The 26,891-nt window shown below is 59.5% G+C and overlaps 1 protein-coding gene across 1 annotated transcript in view; it reads right to left on the bottom strand.

Annotated features, from left to right (window-relative positions):
- Positions 1-6,038: 6,038 nt before the first annotated feature.
- LOC116955845 (uncharacterized) overlaps positions 6,039-26,891 on the bottom strand; it is a 117,727-nt gene continuing 96,874 nt past the window's right edge. Inside the window, 7 exon segments of the mRNA XM_076053794.1 lie at positions 6,039-14,239; positions 14,748-14,933; positions 14,936-15,441; positions 16,863-17,350; positions 21,250-21,338; positions 21,341-24,663; positions 24,665-25,163. Coding sequence (XP_075909909.1) covers positions 13,460-14,239; positions 14,748-14,933; positions 14,936-15,441; positions 16,863-17,350; positions 21,250-21,338; positions 21,341-24,663; positions 24,665-25,163 — 5,871 coding nt within the window. The 3' untranslated portion in view covers positions 6,039-13,459.

Raw genomic sequence — 26,891 nt, 5'->3', positions numbered from 1 at the left:
GGGAGCTGGACCGGTACCGCCTGGATCTATGCGGCATTCAGGAGGTCCGGTGGACTGGCTCTGGCTCCTGCCACCATGAGGGGTGGACAGTCCTCTACTCGGGGCAGCAGACTGCCAAACAACAGGGTGTGGCTCGTCTTTTGAACAAAAGAATGAAGGGGGCGTGGGAGCGTGGCGGTGAGGTGTGGGAAGCTGTAAGCCCCAGGCTACTTTGGGCTCGCCTTCCCATCAACCGGAGGCGAGGAATGGTGGTCGTGGTTACTTATGCCCCCACCGAAGATGAACATCCGTGGAGGGATACAGGCAAAGCCGATGAGTCAGATGCCTTCTATGACCTCCTGTCACAGGTGCTGGCTAAAGTGGCACCTCGGGATAGAGTCATTATGTTGGGTGACTTCAATGCCCGAGTTGGTCATGATACTGGCACCTGGTCTGGAGTGATTGGAGGGCATGGGCCAGATCAGCTCAATAACAACGATAGGAGGCTGCTAGATTTTTGTGCAGCCCATGGGCTTGTAATTACCAACACGCTGTTCCGGCATCGGCGCATCCACACAACATCATGGATGCATGCCGGGTCCAAGCAATAACATCTGCTGGACTACATAGTGACGGAACAGCGGATGCAAGCCCATGTCCTTGACACCAGGACCTACCGTGGAGCTGATCTGCCCTCTGACCATCGACTAGTCATCTGTAAGATGCACCTGCCATTCTTCCACTCCGGTGGTGGGTGTACACCCAGGACCCCATTCCGACCTAAAGTGGCCTGGTCTCAGTTATCTGATGAAAGTTGCAAGCGAGAATTTCATCATCGCTTGCGGCTGGGATTGGCATCGTCCCCGACTCCTCCTGATGTCGAGGGTAAATGGGCGAGGTTTAGGACTGTGACTCATGCAGCTGCAATGGCTGCTTTGGGTACACGGTCCAGACCTCCCCAGAGACCCTGATTGACAGAGGAGGTGTTCAGGATGGTTGAGAAAAAGCGACAGGCCCACTGCCATCGGCTACAGAATCCCACGTCAGAGAATGAGGAAGCTTACCGCAGCCTTCGCTCGGAGGTTCGGAGAGCCGTGAGGCGCTGCAAGGATGGGTGGTGGTCGCGGGTTGCTGAGGAGATGGAGTCTGCCTCAGTGGCCCGCGATCACAAATCTCTATTAGGTAATAGGTGTGGCAGCGCCACACCTATTACCATAATTAGGGGAAAAACGGTGATCCAACACTCCGACCCCCAGGGACAGGTTTGCAGATTTGCTGAGCATTTCTGTTAGGTCCTGGGGGAGGGCAAATCCCTCAGCCAGGAAAACATCGTGGCACAAAGTGGGGATGACACTGCTGAGGCTGCAGTGCCTCAAATATTGGAAGAAGTCACCCCCTGTGAGTGGCGGGCTGAGGTGCCATCTGTTGAGGAAGTACTGAGGGCGATCCGGAGTCTGAGACCAGGAAAGGCACCGGGCAGAGATGATCTCCCAAGCGAAATGCTGAGAGAGGGTGGCGTTTGTGCACAGACTGCCCTATATGACATCATAACAACAGTCTGGACCACTGGACGGGTTCAGCAGGATTGGAAGGATGCCCTGGTGGTCCCCCTCTTTAAGCAGGGGGACCGCACAGACTGTAACAACTACAGGGGCATCTCACTCCTCAGTGTGCCGGGAAAGGTCCTGGCAATGATTATTCAACATTGCCTTGTCAGGCACGCTGAGGAGAGGCTTCCGGAGCCCCAATGCGGTTTCAGGAAAGGGTGGTCCTGCACAGATGCCATATTTTCTGTCCGTCTGCTACAGAAGAGGTGTAGGGAATTCCAACAAGACCTACATCTCTGCTTTATTGACCTGGTCAAGGCCTATGATACCATCAATAGGCCTGGGCTCTGGGTTGTTATTCGTGCTTTTGGAGTCCCTGACCCTCTGCTCACAATCATTAAGGACCTTCATGATGGTGAGCGGGCCCGGGTAAAACTACGTGGCCGGGAGTCAGAGCCATTCCCTGTACACCTTGGGGTGCGACAGGGATGTCCTCTGGCTCCCACATTATTTAACATATATTTTGACCACGTAGCTCGTGAAGCCTTCAATAGCTGTACCGGGGGAATCTCCATTTGGTACAGATATAATGAGAGGCTGATAAATGCCCGGGTGCGGTCAAGGGATGGCTTCCTATTGCTCAACCACGTTATGTATGCCGATGATTTGGTAATAGCTGCTCATTCAGAGGAGGAGTTGGAGACGATGCTGCTGAGACTGGAGTGTGCCGCTAAGAGATGGGGCCTTACCATCAGCCCCACCAAAACTAAGCACCTGCCTGGGTATTTTGTACCATCGGACACTCCACTCCCACAACTCCCAATCGGTGATGGGGCAGTTGTGGAGAGAGTGGAGAGTTTCCCATACCTGGGCAGTGTGCTTATGACCGGCTCCAGTTTAACAGCAGAGGTCTCACTCCGAATCAGTCGAGCGGCAAAATCTTTTCATCGGTTGCGTAACGCTGTGTGGAAGCTACCTGGTCTGTCGCTCCGCACTAAGCTTCGGGTCTTCTCGGCCACGGTCATTCCCTCCCTTCTCTACGCTTGCGAAACGTGGACCCCTCTAATGGAACATCTTTGCCGGTATGAAACATTTATGCTAGCCTGCCTACGATCCATCCTGGGTTTAACCAGGCTGGATTGTGTGAGGAGCTCACAATACCTTGAAAGATCTGAGCAAGGTCCCATCGGTGAGCTCCTCCGGCAGGCAAGGCTGCGTTGGCTGGGTCATGTAGCCCGCATGCCCAGCCACCGCATGCCGAAACAGCTTTTGTTCGGCCGGATCGAGGGGGCTAAACTGGCGCGGCACGGGCTAGAGAAGAGATGGAGTGATGTGGTACAGGAGGACGTGGAGCTGAGTGGACTTGCCGATGACTGGTACCAGCAGTGTCAAGATCGGCCTCTGTGGAGGAGGCTCGTGAAGGACGCTACTGGGCAGTTGGAGGCAATCGCCCTCCAACAACAACGGAGGGCGGAGGAGCGATGCTCACAACAACGAGCGGAGTGCCGGGTGCCTAAAGCACAGCGGGTTGGCACAGTAGGGGGCACAGGTGGTGCATCAGCCAGTCATCTCAGTCAGTCGACCCGTGGCACCTGGGTCTGCCCCGTGACCTCCTGCCAGCGGGCGTTCGACACTTCACGTGGACTCAAGGTGCACATGGCCTGGCACAAGCGTCGTGGTGACGTCACTGCCACTTAGTGGCGAATGGCGGTTGTTGTGTTTGTGTGTTTTTTCTGCAAAACAACCCCCTACTTTCTCGGTGGCGTGGGACGGTAACGCTGTGGTGGATGCGAGCGAAGCCACGGAGGGAAGGACGGGCAACTCTGTCGTGGACAGTGCTGTGGGGGGAAGGCCAATTCCGATCGCCTCTACCCCTCATGGCGCTTGTCGCCACCGCAGCCGCCAAATGGGGGCTCTGGACGGGTGGACTTCTCCAAAAATCTGTCTGTCGCCTGATGAAGCTAGTCGTAATTACTGGCGAAACATCGTACTCAGATTGTAAATGTTGTGGCTTGGCTCTCCAACACACCGGTTAGTGCTGTATTAGTGACGAATTGGCCACGTTCTGTTTATGTGACAACCCTTACTAGTTGGCTGTGTCGGGTGGTAGCGGGTTTAACGACATTTTTTTATATTTTGATGCGATCTAACCTAAAAAAAACTATTATAGAATGAGGAGGCTTACCGCAGCTTTCGCTCAGAGATTTGGAGAGCCGTGCGGCGCTGCAAGGATGGGTGGTGGTCGCACGTTGCTGAGGAGATGGAGTCTGCCTCAGTAGGCCACAATCACAAATTACTATTTAACTCCTTCAAAAAAGTTACCTGCGGTGCCACACCTATCACCATCATTAGGGAAATGAAGGTAATCCGATCTCCGACCCCCAGGAACAGGTTTGCAGATTTGCTGAGCATTTCTGAGGTCTTAGGGGAGGGGAAATCTCTCAGCCTGGAAAACATCGTGGGGCAAAGTGAGGACGGCCCTGCTGAGGCTGCGGTGCCTCAAATATTGGAAGAAGTCACTCCCTGTGAGTGGCGGGCTAAGGTGCCATCTGTTGAGGAAGTATGGAAGGCGATCCGGAGTCTGAGACCAGGAAAAGCGGCGGGCAGAGATGATCTCCCAAGTGAAATGCTGAGGGAGGGTGGCGTTTGTATGCTGACTTCACGACATGACATATCACAGCTGTCTGGACCACAGGATGGGTTCTGCAGGATTAGAAGGATGCCCATATTGTAACAACTACAGGGGCACCTCACTCCTCAGTGTGCCGGGAAAGGTCCTGGCAAGGATTATTCAGCATCGCCTTGCCAGGCACACTGAGGAGAGGCTTGCGGAGCCCCAATGCGGTTTCAGGAAAGGGTGGTCCTGCACAGATGCCATATTGTTCGTCTGCTACAGCAGAGGTAGGGAACTCCCACAGGAATTCCCTACATCTCTCTGCTTTATTGACCTGGTTAAGGCCTATGATATCATCTATAGGCCTGGGCTCTGGGTTGTTCGTCGTGTTTTTGGAGTCCCTGACTCTCTGCTTACAAACATTAAGGACCATCTTGATGATGAGCAGGCCCGGGTAAAACTATGTGGCTGGGAGTCGGAGCCATTCCCTGTTCACCTTGGGGTGCGACAGGGATGTCCTCTGGCTCCCACATTATTGAACATCTTTTTTGACCACTTAGTTTGTGAAGCCTTCGATGGCTGTACCGGAGGAATCTCCATCTGGTACACATAACGGGAGACTGATCGATGCCCGGGTGCAGTCAAGGGATGGCTCCCTATTGATGAATTGGTGATTGCTGCTCACTTAGAGGAGGAATTGGAGGCACGGCTGCTGAACCTGGAGCGTGCCACTAAGAGGTGGGGCCTTACCATCAGCACCACCAAAACGAAGCACCTGCCTGGGCATTGTGCCATCAAACACTCCACCTCCTTACCTCCCCATTGCTCATGGAACAGTTGTGGAGAGAGTGGAGAGTTTCCCATATCTGGGCAGTATGCTCATGACCGGCTCCGGAATGGCAGCAGAGGTCTCACTCCGAATCAATCGAGCGGCATAATCTTTTCATTGGCTACGTAACGCTGTGTGGAAGATACCTGGTCTTTCGCTCCACACGAAGCTTTGGGTCTTCTTGGCCACGGTCAGGACCCCCCCCCCCCCCCCAAATGGAACATCTTCGCCGGTGAGAAACATTTAGGCTGGCCTGCCTACGATCCATCCTGGATTTAACCAGGCTGGATTGTGTGAGGAGCTCACAAATCCTTGAAAGATCTGGACAAAGTCCCATCGGTGAGCTCCGGCAGGCAAGGCTGCATTGGCTGGGTCATGCAGCCCGCATGCCCAGCCACCGGATGCCTAAAGAGCTTTTGTTTGGCCGGATTGAAGGGGCTAAACGGGCGCGGTACAGGCTAGAGAAGAGATGGAGTGACGTGCTATAGGAGGACATGGAGCTGAGTGGACTTGCCGATGACTGGTACCAGCAGTATCAAGATCGGCCTCTGTGGAGGAGGCTCGTGAAGGACGCTACTGGGCAGTTGGAGGCAGTCGCCCTCAAACAACGGAGGGCGGAGCGACGCTCGCAACAACCAGCGGAGCGCCGGGCGGCTAAAGCACAGCATGTTGGCACCTGGGTCTGTCCCGTGACCTCCTGCCTGCGGGCAGTCGATACTTCACATGGCCTTAACGTGCACTTGACACAACATACACTCGACTCACTCAATCTCACTCTGTATAAGAGGACATACAAACTCCACTCACTCAATCACACTGTGGAACAGGGGGTGATCATAGAAACTTCACTCACGAACCCCTGTTCTACAGTGTGAGTGAGTGAAGAGAAAAATCCACGCGACCACGAGGAGACACGCAAACTCCAAATATACAGCAGCAGCAGGCATCAGGGTCGGGATTGAACCGACGACCTCCTGCATACCAGGCGAGGGAGTTAACATCTCCTAGCCACAGTAGCGCCCCATTAAAATCATCGCATGGCTTATCCAAACACCGGCATGACATCAGCACCAGACCATTTTAGTTATTTATTCATTTTTAATATTTTCTTCCAAAAACATTTTTTTTAGAAATATGAACAAGTGAAGAGAATGAGACGAATGGAAAAACTTAAAAAAAAACAAAAATATCACGTGTTCATCGTTGACGTTCCGAGCAGATTTGACTTCCGGCTAAGGTGGGATAGTTACTCCCCCCCCCCCCACCTCTCGTAGCTACGCGGAGTCAAAAGTGTCAAAAAATAGAGTTAATGTACAAAAATAACGGTGCTGCCCAACAAGACACAGGGACACACACACACACGGACACACGGACACGCGCACGCACTATCGGCACGTGCGCATCATCCCACCCCAAATTACGCGACGGTGTTGCATCTGAACCGGATAAATCAGTTTCTGTGACACTGGCAAGTGTCTAAATTTTTTTTTTATCGGACGCCACTAAAAGTCCAGCCAACTACCGTCATCAACATAATCATCATCATCATTATTACAGTAAGACATTATCATCATCATAATCATCATCGGCATCAAAACAACCACTGAAACACGTTAACCAGTTATATTTTTGCCATTGCTTTCAGAGAAAAGGTCGGAAGGGGAATGGTGGATGGGAGCGATGGTTGTCGAGGCGAGTCTCCCAACTCTTCCGTCTTTACGTTGTCGCCTCCCCCCAATACTTTTTTTTATTTTGGCTTGAAGGCGCTCGCTCACTCACTCGCTACAAGGTAACATTTTGGCTTTGCTAATACATCTTCTCTCTCTCTCTCGCTCTCGTCTCGGGGTGAACGGGCACTCCGTGTACGCGGTGGCTATCCACGTCGGTGCGGTTTTTTTTGTTTTATTTTTTGTACTTTTCATTTGAAAAAAAAAAGTTTTTCGTTTTTGTCGTTTAAACTTCATGCAACAACAGGCGTACGATTTTACAGCTTGAAATAAAAAAAAAGTCTTATTTTCTATAAAATATTAATTTTTAAAGAGATGGAGGGGGGTGAAGAGTTTACAGAAACACACGGCGGTGACGACGATGGAAGCGACAGTACGACCGCACGGTCATTTCTGCTGCCCGCTAAAATTAAAGAGCATTCACTTATTGTTGTTGTCATTGTGTCCATCGCACAGTCTGTATATCCCCCCCACCCCCACCGTGTCCTCCGCCGTTCGCGATAAGTTTTGCAACGAAATATTAAGTTATTTACGCGAAAAAATAACCTCGGTATAAACGTCACTTTTACAATAACTCTCGATGAGCGCACAGACTCAACCCCAACCCTCACTCACCTACGCACCCCAAGGTTTGTCTAAAACATCCACCAACATTATATCCCCCCACCCCACTCGTAAAGCACGGCCTAACAACAAAACGTCGCACACACAAATCTTCGTCCGCTTTTCCATTACCCTAGCAACAATGACGACGACGACCACCACCGAGAAGGATCAAGACGCCCGGGGCACAACTACTGGGGGCTCGTCCGGGAGCGTACACACGTGAGGTGGCGGCGTTCCGCTTGTCTCGTGTTCCAACTCTCGTCCAGATTTAATCACGGGTTGCAGACACACAACAACAACAACAAAAACCTAAGATTGTTAGGTTAAATCCCAATGAAGGAGCTTGTTTTGTAACGCTGTGAGTGGTGGTGCTGCTGCGTGTGACGGCCGCTCTAGACCACGAGCAGTGACCCGAGCGGCGTGGCGCGCGAGGGCTCTCGTCTCCGCCAGTCGCTGCTCTCCATTGCCTGCCATTAGGTGACCATTGAAAGTTTTTTCCATTTTTTGTGTTTAAAAAAATGTTTTCTTAACATTAAAGCAAAACTAAAATGATAGTTTGAAAGCAGACAGATACGTTGTGTTGTATTTTCCCCTATATACCACCCATTTTTATTTGCATTAATCCCCCCCCCCCCATCACATTTGCTGAGCACGGGGCTCCAAAAACAGCCAAGCGGCCAGCAACAAACAGCGCTACCTAAGGTGTAATAAACGACTTGATTCCGCATCCTAACGTTGCTTCGCCACGCGCTGTACAACAACCTGCAGCCTCCGCAACCCACACAGAGCCCCCCCCCCCCCCCCCCCCCCCGTGTGTGTGTGGTGGTTCTTTGTACAACATAGAACGTACAGCAACAAAAAAACACAAAAACAAGATGTGATGAACGTTAACAGAAAATACGTTCGTGACGACGGTTATCCGTGGAAGTTAATCGGGAGAGTTAACAAGACGACGCTTCTAAGGACAGGTAACGTTGATGGGGCGTACAATCCCTACAAAAAAAGACCGTTGTGCTTTTGTTTTTCCGTATACATCTTCTCCGTGATTACTTCATTTCTCATCGAGACATGGGGCGAGCGTCAAAGCAATCGACGGACGCATTATCGTTTGTTTTTTTAAACGGAATCGCCGCCATCGAGTTTCACGCTCAACAGATTTCGCTTAAACACGTTAGAAGGCGAGAGGCTTGGCTGGAGCGGAAACGCCGAATTCCTTCTCGCTAGCCACGTAACGCCGGACACAATTAATAGCCGTAGCGAATAAAAAATATAACGGTTCTAGTAACGTTCAACCACAGCGGTTCAATCATACAAACGAAAGGTACATACGTATACTGCATTATAACAACGGGGGGAGTACGAAATCACTTTGCCCATTTAGCAAAAAAATATCCACGCCTGTCCAAGTCTGTGTGTGGGCACTCATTAGCAATGACAGCCGCTCCCCCTTCCACCTCAGCACCTCCCAAATGCAAGACCATCAACAGACTATGGAGGGGAGCGGTGAGCAGGCTGGGGGGGGGGGGTGCAAGGAATTCATTCTTTGCCTTCATTCTTTGAGCACCCCTGGGGCTCATGCCAACCACAGTGCACTACCGGTGCGTGCGTGCGCGTATGCATGCGTACATCTCTGTTGGGACGCGTGCGTGTGCCGGTGTTGGGATGTGGTGTGCGTGTGTGGACGTGGGCGCCACGGTGGCTAGGAGAGGTTGACTGCCTCGCCTGGTCTACAGGAGGTTCTGGGTTCGATCCTGACGCCTGCTGCTGCTGCTGTATATTTGGAGTTTGCGTGTCGCTCTCCCCATGCTCGCGTGGAATTCTCTTCAGGTTCTCCGGTTTTCCCCTACACATTTAGAATCAACGTGTGTTTGGCGACAATATATTTCCACATGATGAGCCACTTGTTTGTGTTATTATTTGTGATAGCCAGGTCACTTCTGATAAAGAGCAACACAGTACAGCTTCGTGGGCCTTACCTGGTAAAATAAAAAATTGTTTAGTTTCGTGTAGCAGTGTGCTTGAGGGTGTACAGGCATAGTAGGGGCTACAGATGGTGCTTCTGCCAGTCATCTCAGTCAGTCGACCCATGGCACCACCTGGGTCAGTCCTGTAACCTCCTGCCAGCAGGCCCTTCGACACTTCACGTGGCATCAAGGTGCACCTAGCCTGGCACAGGTGCCGTGGTGATGCCACCGGCACTTTGTGGTGAATGGCGGCTGTTATTGTCGTGTGTTTATGTATTTTTGGGAGGTGTGTGTTTGGGAGGTGTGTGTAAACGTGTGCGCCCGTGTGTGTGTGCGCGCGTTGGGGTATGGGTAGTCAGTGGCATTACTGTAAAGTGTGCAGGCGGTGCAACTGCAGCAGGATACGTAAGGGGCGAGGCGACGATGCCATGTGGAAGGACCCCCTCCCCACACTTCACGCTGCGTACCGGAGCGCCGTGCCAACGAGGTTACGCCACCACTTCTGGCACCGGCTAAAATGAGAACCATAGATTTTTTTTTTTCCCCGTGGGAAACCAACAGCGGTTGGTTGACCTTTTGAACACTCGAAACCCCGGCCATAGGAATGTGGAATTTCAACCACTGGCTTCGAGGCTGTTAAAAAAAAGATGCCACCGTTGCGCCAACCCTCCCCATTTTAGAATTCACTCCACCAACAAGTTGGGGGTAGCCGTGTGAGCGGCTCCACCGGACCCGCAACACGGAGCGTGCCGGTTCGACTCCCGGCTCCCCATGGGCACGTCGGTCAAAACAATGGGAGACGAGGTTTCTATTGTCAAAGCTGCCCCTCTCTCCTCCCTCCCTCCCCTTCCCTCCCCTTCCCCCAACCGCCTCTGACCTCCCAGCGGTGTTGAACGGGTGCGATCACCACAGATAAGGTCGAGTGGCAGGCGGCACGTGGTGGGTTCTAACGCGCGGGTAACTCCCCTTGGCGCGCGTGGAAAAGTGAACCGGGAGTACGGGGGGGGGGGGGGGGGCAGGTTGTCACCTCTGCGGGGCGCAGAACAACCGGGATGGAACATTGGCAGAGGGGAGGTGATTTCTAAACGACAGTGGCCGAGGAGGGGGGGGTGCGGGGAATTGCAATGTGAAGAACGAATTCTGCCTCGAGTTGCAGTGGTCGTAAATCGAGTGACTGCGGCGACGGCAGCCTCGTTACTCCGGGCAAAGAGCTCGGCACGTCCCCAGCGCGGTGGCCTCCAGTCGCCGGCCCTTCGCTCGGCAACGCGAGGGCAACGGACACGAGAAGGGGGAAAAAAAGAACCACCCCGGTACAGGTGGCAGCACCCCCCACCGTCATCCCGGGCATCAACCGCGGCTCTCGCTCTACGCAGACCGTCCACGTGACCGCTCCGCATCCATTCTGCTCGTTCGCCCGGTGAAAAGAAGCATCACCGAGTGATTATTCGGCGTTGGGGATGTTTGGCGGATGCCAGTGACGCGCTGCGTATGTGCGGGGAGCGGTAGCGTGGTGGTTAGCGGTCGGTGCTACGCCGCGCTACGACCCGAGTTCCGATCGCCGCTCACGGCCACCAACACCAACACCGACGATTATCTGAACCGGTCCCGGGCCTCCCCGCTATGTCGACTCAGCCTCAAATGAGTACCTGGTGCGGTGTGTTAAAAAAACATCGCCACTGGAGAGACAAAATCGGTCCGGGCGTGATGCTGGCCACTCACCCCTCGTGTGACGGCTAGCTATGGGAGAAGGATTCGTGGAGAAAACAGCCTATCCAGCAGAGGGGGAGACACACACCCACACACCCGCACACCCACACACCTGCACGCCCACACACCCGGCAAGGCAGTAGCCCTAGTCGGGAATCGAACCCAGGCCGCCCCATCCGGCCAACACGATTATGCGACCATTTCACAGCTCCACCAATATTCCGACTGTCCCGGGGCGGGAACGGACAAGTGACGTTGTATTGTGGTCGGGGTACTAACGGAGAAGAGGGAGATTATAACCGTAATGGCGATGCATTTACACGAGGAGGTGGAGGAGGTGTCGATGTTATAAAGGAGTGGTTCGGTGGAAAAAATGTTTAACAGCCCACGTACGCACACACACACACACACGTGTGTATGTACACTGGAGTACATAGCCTTTAAATTTCACCCCAGTGACCGCCATAGACCCATAGACTCACAGAGACCCATAGACTCTCACAAAGACCCAGAGGCTCACAGAAAAACACAGAGACTCACGCAGAGACCCACAGACTCTCACAGAGATCCAGAAACTCACAGAGAGACCCAGACTCATAGAGAGATCCATAGACTCTCACAGAGATCCAGAGACTCACGCAGAGACCCATAGGCTCTCACATAGACTCAGAGACTTGTGTAGAGATCCAGAGACTCACAGATAGACCAATAGACTCACACAGAGACCAATAGACTCACAGAGAGACCCAGAGTCTCACAGAGAGACTCCGAGACTCATAGAGAGACCCAGAGACTCTCACAGAGACCCAGCGACTTACAGAGACCCAGAGACTCTCACAGAGACCCATAGACTCACAGAGACCCACAGACTCACAGAGAGACCCAGAGCCTCACACAAGAGACCCAGCGACTCACACAGAGACCCACAGACTCTCACAGAGACCAATAGACTCACAGAGAGACCGAGAAACTCGCACAGAGACCCAGATACTTGTGTAGAGATCCAGAGACTCGCAGAGACTTGCAGAGTGTTTGTGGGGTGCTGCTCTCTCTCTCTCTCTGCCACGGGGCTGCTGATGAGGAGCGCCGCCTCTCAACGTCTGAGGCCACCGCAGCACGGGGGGGGGGGGGGGGAGTTCGCGGAGGCACACGCAGGGGGCAGCACCGATCCTCTTCCTCGCTCTCTCTGAGCCAGTGGTGGAAATTCCACATTCCTTTGACGGGGAGAGGGGGGGGGGGTCGGTCTCTTTGTAAAAACACAACCACGGTCAAATTCCCGTGGCGCATCGACGACACGCAGTTTACCCGCCCCGGAACGCTGAAGCTCACGGTAGCGATGGTGATGTCGGTGAGGGTGGTGGTACGTGCTACAGATGATGGTCACGGTGGCGATGTATTGACGTTGAACTTCTTTCGCGCCGTGCGTGGCCAACCGTGCCGATGGCGATGCGACGGAGACGGGGATGACGATGGCGACCATGGGGGTTGCTACGACGAGCCGAGTTCAAATACCAACGGGTGAACATTATGGAGGAGGGTGGAGGGGTGGGGCGAGGGGGCGGGGGTTCACCAGCAGGCAGGGTCCAGCGCCGTGAGGCTCCGCCTCGCGGCGGCCGCCCGACCGGCCTCAACAGTTCGAAGGTCGCGAGGTCAAATCCCAGCCGGGGCTCGACTCGGCCCACTCACTTCACAACCGCCAGCATCGCCACCGTCACCACCGTAACCTTCACCGCAATCGCCGTCGGCCGCCGTCGCCGTCGCAAAATCGCCAGCCGCTGCGGGACGCCCGGCACGGCGCACGAACTCGGAGCTCCCGGGCCGGCCAAACGCGGGGCGGCAGGAGGCGGAGGCCGACGGGCCTCGGAGTCGCTGACCGTCAACTCCTCGCCGCCGGCGACGGCGGGGGGACCAAACCGCCGGCGCCCAACGCTCGGCTGTGGGGACCGACTCCCCCCGTCTCCGGCGGAACGGTGCGGAAGGTTCCCCCCCCCGCCGGCTCTTTGCCGAGCCGAGGCGGAAACCAAACCGGGCCACGCCGTCGGGCCCCGCGGCGAGGGGTGGACGTCTCCGCATCCGGCTCGGGGGCCAAGCGGGGCCAGGGGACGGGGGGGGGGGGAGGGGCACTACCGACACGTCCGCCGCACGCGAGCGTCGGCACGGCTCCCCCTCCACCGTCCTCTCCCTCGCGGAGCCTCGACGAGCCGCGTTGCCTCGGGCACGGCCACCGCTCGCTCGCTCGCTCGCTCGCTCGCTTCGGCGGCGGCGGCGGTGGCGGGAAACGAAACAAAGCGAGAGAAAAGAGGTAAAAGACATCGTCGGTGGGGACACGGGCGGCCACAGCCTCAGCCGTGGCACCGTCCGGTCCTCACGCTGACCCCGCCCCCCTCTCCACCACCCCCTACCCCCCCCCCCCACAGCAACTTTGCAATTCACTGAACCCGGGGCGCAGGGGAGACTCCCTCCCTCCCTCCCTCCCTCCGCTCGCCTCAGAAGGGCAAGCTGCCCGGGTGGCCTGGCCCATAGCCGATGTCCATGGCGGGCATAGCTCCCCGCTGCCTCATAGCCTTGTGCTGCTGCTGCTGTTGCTGCTGCTGTTGCTGCTGCAGATTCAGCAGCTCTTGCTGCTGCTGCTGCTGCTGCTGCTCGGGCATCATCATGACGGGCCCACCGGGCCCTCCCACCATGTGGTGGTGACCGAGCTGCTCCATCGACAGCGCGGCCCCTCCACCGCCGCCGCCGCCGCCTCCTCCCGCGCCGCCGCCGCCGCCGCCGCCGCCGCCGCGCTGCTTGGCAGAACTCAGCATGCCGTGGTGGTGCATCAGAGGCTGCTGCTGCTGCTGCTGCTGCTGCGGTGATTGCACCACCTGACCGCTTGGCGACGAGCCCTGCTGCTGCTGCTGCTGCTGCATGTGCGAGGGCATCATCATGTCCACGTGCTGCTGGTGGTGCTGGTGGCCCAGCGGGTGCTGCTGCTGCTGCTGCATGGAGGGCAGGCAGGGCCCGCCGGAGGCCGCGGCCGCCCCCGGGTGCGGCGTGGGAGGAGGGCCCATGGCCAGGCCCGGGCGGCCGTGCGAGTGAGGCCCCGTGCCCGCCGGGTCGTGCATGTGCATGTGCATGTGTTGTTGTTGTTGCTGCTGCTGCTGAGCGCGACTCAGGGCCTGGGCGGCGTAGGGAGAGCGCAGGCCCATCATGGCGCGAGCGCCGCCAGCGTGGAACTGCGTGGGCGGCGGCGGCTGGCGGTGGTGCGGCACGGAGCGGGGAGAGACCTGCGGAGGGCGGGAGGAGGAGGAGGAGGAGAGACGGGGACGGATCAATCACAGGTAGCGGCAGAGTGCCGAGTGACGGCGACGCTTCGCGTCTCTTCGGTCGCCGCGACACCCGGCCGCCTCCGCCGCCCCGGTCCGCGTGGGTTCACCACGCGAGAGCCGACACAGAGAGTGGTGGGGGAGTCGTGGGGGAGTCGTGGGGGTGCACGACTCATCCACCAGAGGCCTCTGGCGACCTCCGGTGGTGGGGTGCACGTCGACCCACGGATTTGGTCAAAAGGAACAAAGCCCCTCAAGGTTTCAAGCGAGGCGCTGTGAGCACGAGGGGGCGTGGGTGGAGCCTTGGTGACGAGCGGAGGGGGGGGGGGCTCCGGTGAGCGACAGAGAGGCAGAGAGAGCGATAGAGAGAGAGCGATAGAGCGCCGGCCCCTCGACTAACCCAACAAGAGGCGTGACTTAGAGAGCACCCCCCCCCCCCCCCAGCCTGCCGCCAGCCCCCCCCCCTCACCTGGGGGAAGTACTGCAGCGTCTGGCTGGGCTTCTCCGAGGGGATGATCCTGGAGAGGTCGAACTCGGGGATGCCCCCCACGCCCGTCCTCATCACGTCCTGCAGCTCCACGTCCACGAACACGTCCGGGGGAGGGGGGCCGCCCCCGCCGGGGCCCCCCCCTCCGAACGGGTCCCCGGGGCCCCCCATGGCACCCGGCGGGGGGGGCGGCCCCCCGGCGCCGCCGGCCCCTCCGCGCCCAGCCCCGTAGGGGTCCCCCCCTGCTGCTGCTGCTGCTGCTGCAGGCTCCCGCCGAAGGCCCTGCCGCCCATCTGCTGCAAGGCGTGATGGGAGGAGGGCGGCATGGGGGCCTGCTGCTGCTGCTGCTGCTGCCCTCCCATCATGGGGCCTCCGCCGCCCCCCAAGCGAAGCATCTGAGCTTGGGGGGCACCCCCCATCATGGGCTGCAGCATGGCCTCGTGGTGGGGCGGGCCCCCGCCCTGCTGCTGCTGCTGCTGCATCATGGGGTTGCCTCCCGGCGGGTACATCATGGAGGGCGGCGGGCGCGGTGACATCATGGCGCTGGGCGACATCATGAGGCCGGCGTCGGGGGGCCGCTGGGGCCCGCCGTGGGAGGGCGGCAGGCCGGGCACGTGGAGGCCCAGGGGGTCGTGCAGGCCGGGCACGGGACCCACACCACGGACGCGGCTCAGGCCTAGAGCACGGGGGGGGGGGGGGGGGGGGGGGAAATCCGGTGAGACTCAGCCTCAACACTCCGACCTTGAGACCCTGCCTCAACACTCCGACCTTGAGACCCGGCCTCAACACTCCGACCCTGAGACCCGGCATCAACACTCCGACCCTGAGATCCGGCCTCAACACTCCGACCCTGAGACCCGGCCTCAAAACTCAGACACTGAGACCCGGCCTAAACACTCCGACTCAGAGACCCGGCCTCAACACTCCGACCCTCAGACCCGGCCTCAACACTCCAAAACTGAGACCCAGCCTCAACACTCCAACCCTCAGAATCGGCCTCAACACTCCAACACTGAGACCCGGCCTCAACACTAAGACACTGAGATCCGGCCTCAACACTCCGACTCAAAGACCCGGCCTCAATACTCCGACCTTGAGACCCGGCATCAACACTCCGACCCTGAGACCCGGCCTCAACACTCCGACTCAGAGACCCGGCCTCAACACTCCGACTCAGAGACCCGGCCTCAACACTCCGACCCTGAGACCCGGCCTCAAAACTCCGACCCTGAGACCCGGCCTCAACACTCCGACCTTGAGACCCGGCCTCAACACTCCGACACTGAGACTCGGCCTCAACACTCCAACCCTCAGAATCGGCCTCAACACTCCAACACTGAGACCCGGCCTCAACACTAAGACACTGAGACCCGGCTTCAACACTCCGACTCAAAGACGCGGCCTCAATACTCAGACACTGAGACCCGGCCTAAACACTCTGACCCTCAGACCCGGCCTCAACACTCCGACCCTGAGACCCGGCCTCAAACACTCCGACCCTGAGACCCGGCCTCAACACTCCAGCCCTCAGAATCGGCCTCAACACTCCAACACTGAGACCCGGCCTCAACACTAAGACACTGAGACCTGGCCTAAACACTCCGACCCTCAGACCTGGCCTCAACACTCCGACCCTGAGGCCCGGCCTCAACACTCCGACCCTGAGACCCGGCCTCAACACTAAGACACTGAGACCCGGCCTCAAAACTCAGACACTGAGACCCGGCCTAAACACTCTGACCCTCAGACCCGGCCTCAACACTCCGACCCTGAGACCCGGCCTCAACACTCCGACCCTGAGACCCGGCCTCAACACTAAGACACTGAGACCCGGCCTCAACACTCGGACCTTGAGACCCGGCCTCAAAACTCAGACACTGAGATCCGGCCTAAACACTCCGACCCTGAGACCCGGCCTCAACACTCCGACACTGAGACCCGGCCTCAACACTCCAACACTGTGACCCGACATCAACACTCCGACCTTGAGACCCGGCCTCAACACTCCGACCCTGAGACCCGGCCTCAACACTCTGCTCGTCCGTCCCGCCACCCCCCACCCCGCCCCCCTCCCCCCGCGGTGCCGGCGGGACTCACCCGGAGGCAGCCCCCCCCGGGGGTTGGGGCCGGGCGACCTCTCGGAGACCCCCATCCCGGGCGGCACGGCCCCCCCGCCGGCCCCACCGTCCGGGGAGCGGTCGCCCATGGGGTCCTCGTCGGAGCTGGAGAGCGTCTGGATGGCGTCGTGGTAGAGCGGCACGGCGCTGGGCATGGGGAACTGGGACATGCGTGACATCATCAGCGTGATGGGGTTCTCTCGGCCCACGAGGTCCGCGTGGTGCTGGTGCTGCTGTTGTTGTTGTTGTTGCTGCTGTTGTTGTTGTTGCTGTTGTTGTTGCTGCTGTTGTTGTTGCTGTTGCTGCTGCTGTTGTTGCTGCGCGGCCGCTGAGACGAGGTAGGCGTCCGAGGGGAGAGGGGGGGGCGGCCCTCCCACGTTTGCCCCCCCCACCACCACCATGTGTTGTTGTTGTTGCTGCTGTTGTTGTTGTTGTTGCTGCTGGGGCCCTCCCCCTGTTGGTAGGGGTCTAAGGGACACCGCACAGAGCGACGCACGCAGACACACACACACACACACGTACACACACGTACACACACGTACACACACACACGTACACACACACACACACGTACACACACACACACACGCACACACGTACACACACACACACACGTACACACACACACGTACACACACACACACGTACATGTACACACACACACACGTACACAGACGTACACACACGTACACACACACACACACGTACACGCACACATGAGCAATGCCGCACGCAGTTACCGGCGGAGCGAACTGAGCAAGCCGCGAGGCGCCACGTCCGACTATTCCAGACTCCACGTGGGAAGTTTGTGGCCCAGCTGGTGGAGGGGCACCGCCATGACAGGCGGCCGTCCACGCGGGAGACGGCGAGAGAGCGACAGAGAGACAGAGAGAGTGAGAGAGAGACCAAGCGAGACAGAGAGAGCGAGCGATAGAGAGATAGAGAGAGACAGAGAGAGAGAGCGATAGAGAGATAGAGAGACAGAGAGAGTGAGCGACAGAGAGAGTGAGCGACAGAGAGAGTGAGAGAGACAGAGAGAGCGAGCGATAGAGAGACAGAGAGAGCGAGCGACAGAGAGACAGAGAGAGTGAGCGATAGAGAGATAGAGAGAGACAGAGAGAGCGAGACAGAGAGAGCGAGACAGAGAGAGCGAGCGACAGAGACAGAGAGAGTTAGCGAGACAGAGAGAGCGAGACAGGGAGAGTTAGCGAGACAGAGAGAGCGAGACAGAGAGAGCGAGACAGAGAGAGCGAGACAGAGAGAGTTAGCGAGACAGAGAGAGCGAGACAGAGAGAGCGAGACAGAGAGAGCGAGACAGGGAGAGTGCGCGAGACAGAGAGAGTGCGCGAGACAGAGAGAGCGCGCGAGACAGAGAGAGTGCGCGAGACAGAGAGAGCGAGACAGAGAGAGCGAGACAGGGAGACAGAGAGAGCGCGCGAGACAGAGAGAGTGCGCGAGACAGAGAGAGCGAGACAGAGAGAGCGAGACAGGGAGAGTGCGCGAGACAGAGAGAGTGCGCGAGACAGAGAGAGCGCGCGAGACAGGGAGAGTGCGCGAGACAGAGAGAGTGCGCGAGACAGAGAGAGCGAGACAGAGAGAGCGAGACAGAGAGAGCGAGACAGAGAGAGCGAGACAGAGAGAGCGAGACAGAGAGAGCGAGACAGAGAGAGCGAGACAGGGAGAGTTAGCGAGACAGAGAGAGCGAGACAGAGAGAGCGAGACAGAGAGAGCGAGACAGAGAGAGCGAGACAGAGAGAGTTAGCGAGACAGAGAGAGCGAGACAGAGAGAGCGAGACAGAGAGAGCGAGACAGAGAGAGCGAGACAGAGAGAGTTAGCGAGACAGAGAGAGCGAGACAGAGAGAGCGAGACAGAGAGAGCGAGACAGAGAGAGCGAGACAGAGAGAGCGAGACAGAGAGAGCGAGACAGAGAGAGCGAGACAGAGAGAGCGAGACAGAGAGAGTTAGCGAGACAGAGAGAGCGAGACAGAGAGAGCGAGACAGAGAGAGCGAGACAGAGAGAGCGAGACAGAGAGAGCGAGACAGAGAGAGCGAGACAGAGAGAGCGAGACAGAGAGAGTTAGCGAGACAGAGAGAGCGAGACAGAGAGAGCGAGACAGAGAGAGCGAGACAGAGAGAGCGAGACAGAGAGAGTTAGCGAGACAGAGAGAGCGAGACAGAGAGAGCGAGACAGAGAGAGCGAGACAGAGAGAGCGAGACAGAGAGAGCGAGACAGAGAGAGCGAGACAGAGAGAGCGAGACAGGGAGAGTTAGCGAGACAGAGAGAGCGAGACAGAGAGAGCGAGACAGAGAGAGCGAGACAGAGAGAGCGAGACAGAGAGAGTTAGCGAGACAGAGAGAGCGAGACAGAGAGAGCGAGACAGAGAGAGTTAGCGAGACAGAGAGAGCGAGACAGGGAGAGTTAGCGAGACAGAGAGAGCGAGACAGAGAGAGCGAGACAGGGAGAGTTAGCGAGACAGAGAGAGTTAGCGAGACAGAGAGAGCGAGACAGAGAGAGCGAGACAGAGAGAGCGAGACAGAGAGAGCGAGACAGAGAGAGCGAGACAGAGAGAGCGAGACAGAGAGAGTTAGCGAGACAGAGAGAGCGAGACAGAGAGAGAGAGACAGAGAGAGCGAGACAGAGAGAGCGAGACAGAGAGAGTTAGCGAGACAGAGAGAGCGAGACAGAGAGAGTGAGCGATAGAGACAGCGAGCGACAGAGAGACAGAGAGAGTGAGCGTGTGACAGAGAGACAGAGAGAGCGAGCGATAGAGACAGAGAGAGTTAGCGAGACAGAGAGAGCGAGACAGAGAGAGCGAGACAGAGAGAGCGAGACAGAGAGAGCGAGACAGAGAGAGCGAGACAGAGAGAGCGAGACAGAGAGAGCGAGACAGAGAGAGCGAGACAGAGAGAGCGAGACAGAGAGAGTTAGCGAGACAGAGAGAGCGAGACAGAGAGAGCGAGACAGAGAGAGCGAGACAGAGAGAGCGAGACAGAGAGAGCGAGACAGAGAGAGCGAGACAGAGAGAGCGAGACAGAGAGAGTTAGCGAGACAGAGAGAGCGAGACAGAGAGAGCGAGACAGAGAGAGCGAGACAGAGAGAGTTAGCGAGACAGAGAGAGTTAGCGAGACAGAGAGAGCGAGACAGAGAGAGCGAGACAGAGAGAGTTAGCGAGACAGAGAGAGCGAGACAGAGAGCGAGACAGAGAGAGCGAGACAGAGAGAGCGAGACAGAGAGAGTTAGCGAGACAGAGAGAGCGAGACAGAGAGAGTGAGCGATAGAGACAGCGAGCGACAGAGAGACAGAGAGAGTGAGCGTGTGACAGAGAGACAGAGAGAGCGAGCGATAGAGAGACAGAGAGAGCGAGCGACAGAGAGAGTGAGCGATAGAGAGATAGAGAGACAGAGAGATAGAGAGCAAGAGACAGAGAGGGACAGAGAGAGCGAGACAGAGAGAGACATAGAGAGAGACAGACAGAGAGAGAGACAGAGAGACAGAGTGAGAGAGAGAGTGAGAGAGAGACAGAGAGAGACTATGCCACCGCAGTCCCACCCCAAACGGCAAACGCCGATTGTCCATCGTGAACAGCGACCCATTTGCAAGCGAGTTTATTTTCGTTACTTTCAATTGGATTTAATTTCACACCGGGGCCGACGATCCATCGTAATTCTGCCCGCGGATACCTGCAGGTTGACTCAACGAGTCCGGTTTCCCATAAACCCTCCCCCATTCTCTATGTCTCTCTAAATTCAAGTTTTACTCCACAGGCCGTACTGGAATGTATTATTTACTTTAATTTGTTATAATTATTATGACCACGTTGTGAGTGTTTGCCCAGGAAGGCCTCTCTAAGACTCAAAGACTCGCACGGCAGGGAGAGGGGACCGCACAGACTGCACACACAGAGCGAGAGAGAGGCGCCCAGAGTCACGAGTCGAACCCAGGGTCTCCTTGCAGAGAGGCCACAACCACTACAGCCGGTCACACCACACGCCCACCCAACCACTACAGCCGGTCACACCACACGCCCACCCAACCGCTACAGCCGGTGACACCACACGCCCACCCAACCGCTACAGCCGGTCACACCACACGCCCACCCAACCGCTACAGCCGGTCACACCACACGCCCACCCAACCGCTACAGCCGGTCACACCACACGCCCACCCAACCGCTACAGCCGGTCACACCACACGCCCACCCAACCGCTACAGCCGGTCACACCACACGCCCACCCAACCGCTACAGCCGGTCACACCACACGCCCACCCAACCGCTACAGCCGGTCACACCACACGGCCACCATGGACAGCACGCACCGCCGGCCCCGCGCCGTGTCGGCCCTCGCACCGCCACCGGTAACTCACTTGGTTCGTTCGGTGAGAAGTTTGAAGCGGCCGCAGCGGCCGCCGCGGCCGCCGCGGCCGCCGCCGCGGCAGCAGCGGCCGCGGCGGCCTTCCCCCTCTTCCCCTTGGCCTGCGTCCCCGTCGCCTTGGGGCCGGCGTTGCCACCGCCGCCGCCGCCTGCCGGACCGGCGGATCCTCCTCCTCCTCCGCCGCCGCCGCCGCCGCCGCCCGCTTCCCAAGCCGGCGATGGAACGCCCACCGAGGGCGACTTGAGATTGCCTCCGGGCGAGGCGCGGGGCGAGCGGGCGTTCATGACGGGCGACTTGATGGACACCGTCTGCTGCTGCTGCTGCTGCTGCGAGGCGGCAGCGGAGGAGGAGGAGGAGGCCCCTGCCGCCCCCCCCGCTGCGATGGGGTTGAGGGGCGACTTCATGGGCGCGGACGGAGGGCTGAAGACGGGCGACGCGCCGCGATTCATCGTCGGAGACTTGAGCGAGTGCAGGCCGGGGGACGCCAACTGCCCGCCGCCGGCTCCGCCGCCCTTGGGGATCGTCACGTCCGCCGGCCGCCGCCCACGCCCCCTCTGCGGCGGAGGTTGCGACGCAGGCGGCTGCTGCTGCTGCTGCTGCTGCTGCAACAGCTGCGCTCCCTCGGGTAGCGGAGGGATGTGGCTCAACCGCTGAGCTGCGATCCCACCCACCATCTTCGGGTCGTTGCCCATGAACCGCTGCTGCTGCTGCTGCATGGCCTCCTGCTGCTGCTGCTGCTGCTGCTGCAGGGTTGGCGGTCCAGGAGTGAGTCCGGGCGATCGAGACACCACTCCGTACGGTCCTCCCGCCTGCTGCATCATCCCGGGTTTCCCTCCTCCTCCGGAGGCCGCGGCCGAAGTGACGGCAGCGGCCGAGCCGTGCTGATGATGCAGAACGCCGCCCGAGCGCAGGACCTCCTCCTGGTGGGCCCTCATCAGCTCCCTGTCGCCCGACTTCCCCGACAAGGCTGCCATGTTAATTCCCATGCTGCTTTGCTGCTGCTGCTGCTGCAGCTCCATCGATAGCTGCTGCTGCTGCTGCTGCTGCAAGACGGCCGCTGCTTCCGCGACGTCCGACATGAGACTGGGAGAGGGGTTTTTCCCGTTCAGCCCCCCGCAGTTGACGGGGTCGAGGTGCTTCTGCGAGCGGAACACCTGCTCCAGGTCAAGCGCTGACGGCTCCAGGCCCTGCTGCTGGCTCGCGGCGGCGGCCGCGGCGGCCGCCGCCGCCGCCTCCATCCGCCGGCGCTCCTGCAGCTGGTGCTGGTGCATCAGCGCCTCCTGGATGTTGCTCGGGCTGCCCAGGGGTCGTCCCATCATCACCAGCTCCTCCATCTCGGACAAGGGACCCACGGAGCCACGGGCGCCGGCTCTCAACCCCTGCTGCTGCTGCTGCTGCAGCTGCAGTATCGCTTTGGCGTTTGCGCCGTCCATTGCCGCGCTAGGCATCATCATCCGCTGCTGCTGCTGCTGCTGCATCATGATGTTCCCTGGGAAGCGGTGCGCTGGGAATCGCATCATGGATTGGCCGCGCGGCGGCTGGGGGAATCCGTTGGGATCCGGGAATCTGGCGCCCATCGCGGCCGGCATTCCGTGCGGGAAATGCTGCTGCTGCTGCTGCTGGGGCGTCATGGGGGCCTCCATTCCCACGGGAATTCCGTCCGGGAAGCGAGCGACCATTCCCGGCGGAAACTGCTTCCCGACATCGGGGTGCAGGTGGTGAGGCAGGTGAGGGTTGTGCGGGTGTTGGTGGTGCGGGTGGTGATGGGCGGGGTGGTGGTGAGGGTGGTGGTGGCCGGGGTGGTGCGGGTGGTGGTGCGGGTGGTGGTGCGGGTGGTGATGGGCGGGGTGGCCGTGCGGGTGGTGGTGTGGGTGGTGGTGGGGGTGAAGCTGCTGCTGCTGCTGCTGCTGCTGTGCCGCGTCTCCCATCTGCCCCGGGATTCCCATTCCCATGGGAAAGCGCCCGCCGCCACCGCCGCCCATCTCCGGGCTCATCGCGTCGCCAAACTGCGCCGCCACCCCTCCGGCTCCGCCACCGCCGCCCATCCCGGGCGGAATCCTCTCGAGCACCCGGCCGGGCATCCCCGGAGGGATCCCGCCCGAGAACTGCCCGCCCTCTCCCTGCGGGGGCTGCATCCCATCCGCGGCGTGCCTTCCCATCGCGCCTTGCGGCGGCTGGGGGGGCGGCGCCTGCTCGGAAAACATCACGCCCCCCGGGGGAATCCCTCCGCCGGGGCCGCCGGGGCCGCCGGGGCCGCCGGGGCCGCCGGGGCCGTCCGAGAACCGCGCCACGAGCTCAGGGATCATCCCGTCGGGAAGGTTCTTCATGTAGGGCGGCGGCGGCGGGCGCCCCGCGCCCTCGGGGGGCGCGAGGTCGCCTCCCCCCATGTGGCCCACCCCTTCCTGCCGCCGCCTCTTATCCTCGTAGAAGTCCTGCTGCAGCTTGAGCCACGCCACCTGCTCGGGGCTCAGGGGCTCGCGGCTGCCCCCGCCGCCCATCAAGTGACTCTCCAGCGCAAACAGCTGCTGCTGCTGCTGCTCCTGCTGCTGCTGCTGCTGCTGCTGGTGGTGGTGCTGTGGGGAGGAAGACAAACCCGGCATCATCACCGCACCGTGGTGCTGAGGACCCATCGCGCCGACGCCGCCGACGCCCATCATCATCATCATCGACTGTTCGGGCCCAACGCCGCCGCCGCCCCGGAACGCCGAGGGGCCCTGCTCGCCCAGCTGCCCCACGCTCTGCGCCTGCGACATCATCGCCTGCAGGGGGCCCTCCAGCTTCTTGTCGCCGGCCCTCCCGGCGGCCGCCACCGAGGAGAGGGCGGCCGCGGCGGCCGCGGCGGCGGCGCCCTTGGTGAGGAAGTCGTCCTTCTCGTCGGGGAAGAGCAGCTTGTGGATGTCGCGCAGCGTCTGCAGCGAGCGCTCGCGGTGCTCCAGCTGCTCCTGGGAGAGCCCCTCGGGGTTGTCCTGCTGCTGCTGCTGCTGCTGCTGCTGGTGGTGCTGGTCGATCGCCATGGCGACCTCGGCCGCGCCGGCGGCGGAGCCGACGCCGGGCGAGCCGCCGAGGGAGTCGCCGCACGGCGCCTCCAGCTTCACCGCGGCCGCCACCGCGGCAGCGGCCGCGGCGGCGGCCGCTCTGTCGCCGGCCGCCGCCGCGACGGCGTCGCCCGCAATGTCGGCGCCCAGCATCTGCTGCTGCTGCTGCTCTTCGTCGGAAGCGGAGGCGGTGCCGGCAGAGGCACCGCCAGCAACGCCGCCCTCAGAGTCCATCAATCGCTCCACCTTCACCTCGGCAGACGGATTCCCGGCAAGTTCCGGCGCCGCCGCGGCCGTCGCCGCGCATCCACCGCCCTGGCCGTCGCCCTCTTGCTGCTGCTGCTGCTGCTGGTCTGCTGTCGCGTCTTCAGCCGGCACCTCCACCCCAGGTTCCGGCGCTTCCGGTTTTCACCGTTGCCGGCTCCGGGGAAGCCGAGGGAAGCAGCAGAAGAGAAGCGGCGGACGAGACGGGGCCGGCGCAACCGGAAAGGCCGTCGTCGCCATTGCCGGCAGCCGCGGCGGCGGAAACGGTTTCGGCGCCGCCGCCGCCGCCGTCCCCGACCGCTCCTTCCGCATCCGGGTCCGGCGAAGCTTTGCCGTCGGCGCCGGCGGACGCGGCGACGGCGCCGGCGGTTGGGGCGGAGGCCGCGCCGACGACGGCGGCGGCGCTGGCAGGGGAAGCGGAGCCGGCCACGACGTCTCCGTCGGCGAGGAGGAGGGAGGGAGGCGTGCGGGAGGGGTTGGAGGTGCAGGCCGGCGGCGGCGGCGGCGGCGGCGGCGCGGGGGAGAAGGCGCCGAGCTGCTTGGGCGAGCGCCACTGTCGTGCCGGCTGGTGCTGCTGCTGCTGCTGCTGCAGCAGCAGGTGGCTCTTCTTGCGGTGCGAGAATAACGACACGCACAACGACAACACACACACACAACGACAACACACACGCACAACGACAACACACACACACACACAACGACAACACACACACACAAACGACAACACACACACACACACAACAACCACAGCGGCAGCGTGTCTGGCAGGTGTCGCTGCAGTGCGTGACGCTCACGTAACGGGTTGCACATGAACACTGGGGGGGGGGGGGGGAGGTGAATGGAGCGGTCCCAACCAGCAGCATAGACGGACGGGTGTGTGTGGTTGGGTGTGGGTGGGCGGGTGGGTGTGGGCAAGTGGGTGTGGGTAGGTGGGTAGTCCGGCAAAACAACCCCCTACCTCCTCGCGGTGCCGGACGGGCAACTCTGTCGTGGACAGTGCTGTGGGGGGAGATCCAATTTTGATTGGCTCCTCCCCTCATGGCATATGTGTCCACCACAGGGGCTAAACGGGGGCTCTAGACGGGTGCGAGGGGCTGGTAACCCCTCCACCTTCAATTAATTACCACGAAACCACAAATTAAACTGAAATATGTAACTAATAAGCTTGTGCCGGAGGCCCCGGGGGGCCAGGCGTCTATGACGTCTCCTGGCCAAACCCCAATTGGCGGAGCCAGGAGCTACTCCAGAAACAACGAAAAGCCACTACGGGTGGCCACGTGGAATGTTCGAACGCTCACTGCAGAGGAGAGGCTGCCACTCCTCTGTCGGGAGCTGGACCGGTACCGCTTGGATCTATGCGGCATTCAGGAGGTCCGGTGGACCGGCTCTGGCTCCTGCCACCATGAGGGGTGGACAGTCCTCTACTCGGGGCAGCAGACTGCCAAACAACAGGGTGTGGGTCTTCTTTTGAACAAAAGAATGAAGGGGGCGTGGGAGCGTGGCGGTGAGGTGTGGGAAGCTGTAAGCCCCAGGCTACTTTGGGCTCGCCTTCCCATCAACCGGAGGCGAGGAATGGTGGTCGTGGTTACTTATGCCCCCACCGAAGATGAACATCCGTGGAGGGATGCAGGCAAAGCCGATGAGTCAGATGCCTTCTATGACCTCCTGTCACAGGTGCTGGCTAAAGTGGCCCCTCGGGATAGAGTCATCATGTTGGGTGACTTCAATGCCCGAGTTGGTCATGATACTGGCACCTGGTCTGGAGTGATTGGAGGGCATGGGCCAGATCAGCTCAATAACAACGGTAGGAGGCTGCTAGATTTTTGTGCAGACCATGGGCTTTGTAATTACCAACACGCTGTTCCGGCATCGGCGCATCCACACAACATCATGGATGCATGCCGGGTCCAAGCAAGAACATCTGCTGGACTACATAGTGACGGACCAGCGAATGCGAGCCCATGTCCTTGACACCAGGACCTACCGTGGAGCTGATCTGCCCTCTGACCATCGACTAGTCATCTGTAAGATGCGCCTGCCATTCTTCCACTCCGGTGGTGGGTGTACACCCAGGACCCCATTCCAACATAAAGTGGCCTGGTCTCAGTTATCTGATGAAAGTTGCAAGCGAGAATTTCATCATCGCTTGCGGCTGGGATTGGCATCGTCCCCGACTCCTCCTGATGTCGAGGGTAAATGGGCGAGGTTTAGGACTGTGACTCATGCAGCTGCAATGGCTGCTTTGGGTACGCGGTCCAGACCTCCCCAGAGACCCTGGCTGACAGAGGAGGTGTTCAGGATGGTTGAGAAAAAGCGACAGGCCCACTGTCACCGG

This window comes from Petromyzon marinus, chromosome 62 (genome assembly GCF_048934315.1).
Source record: "Petromyzon marinus isolate PM22_M1 ecotype Great Lakes invasive population chromosome 62, UKy_Petmar_22M1.pri1.0, whole genome shotgun sequence".
In the NCBI taxonomy this organism is placed as follows: domain Eukaryota; kingdom Metazoa; phylum Chordata; class Hyperoartia; order Petromyzontiformes; family Petromyzontidae; genus Petromyzon; species Petromyzon marinus.
The sequence above is the reverse complement of the archived record's forward strand: the minus strand, read 5'-3'. Positions and strand labels throughout refer to the sequence as shown.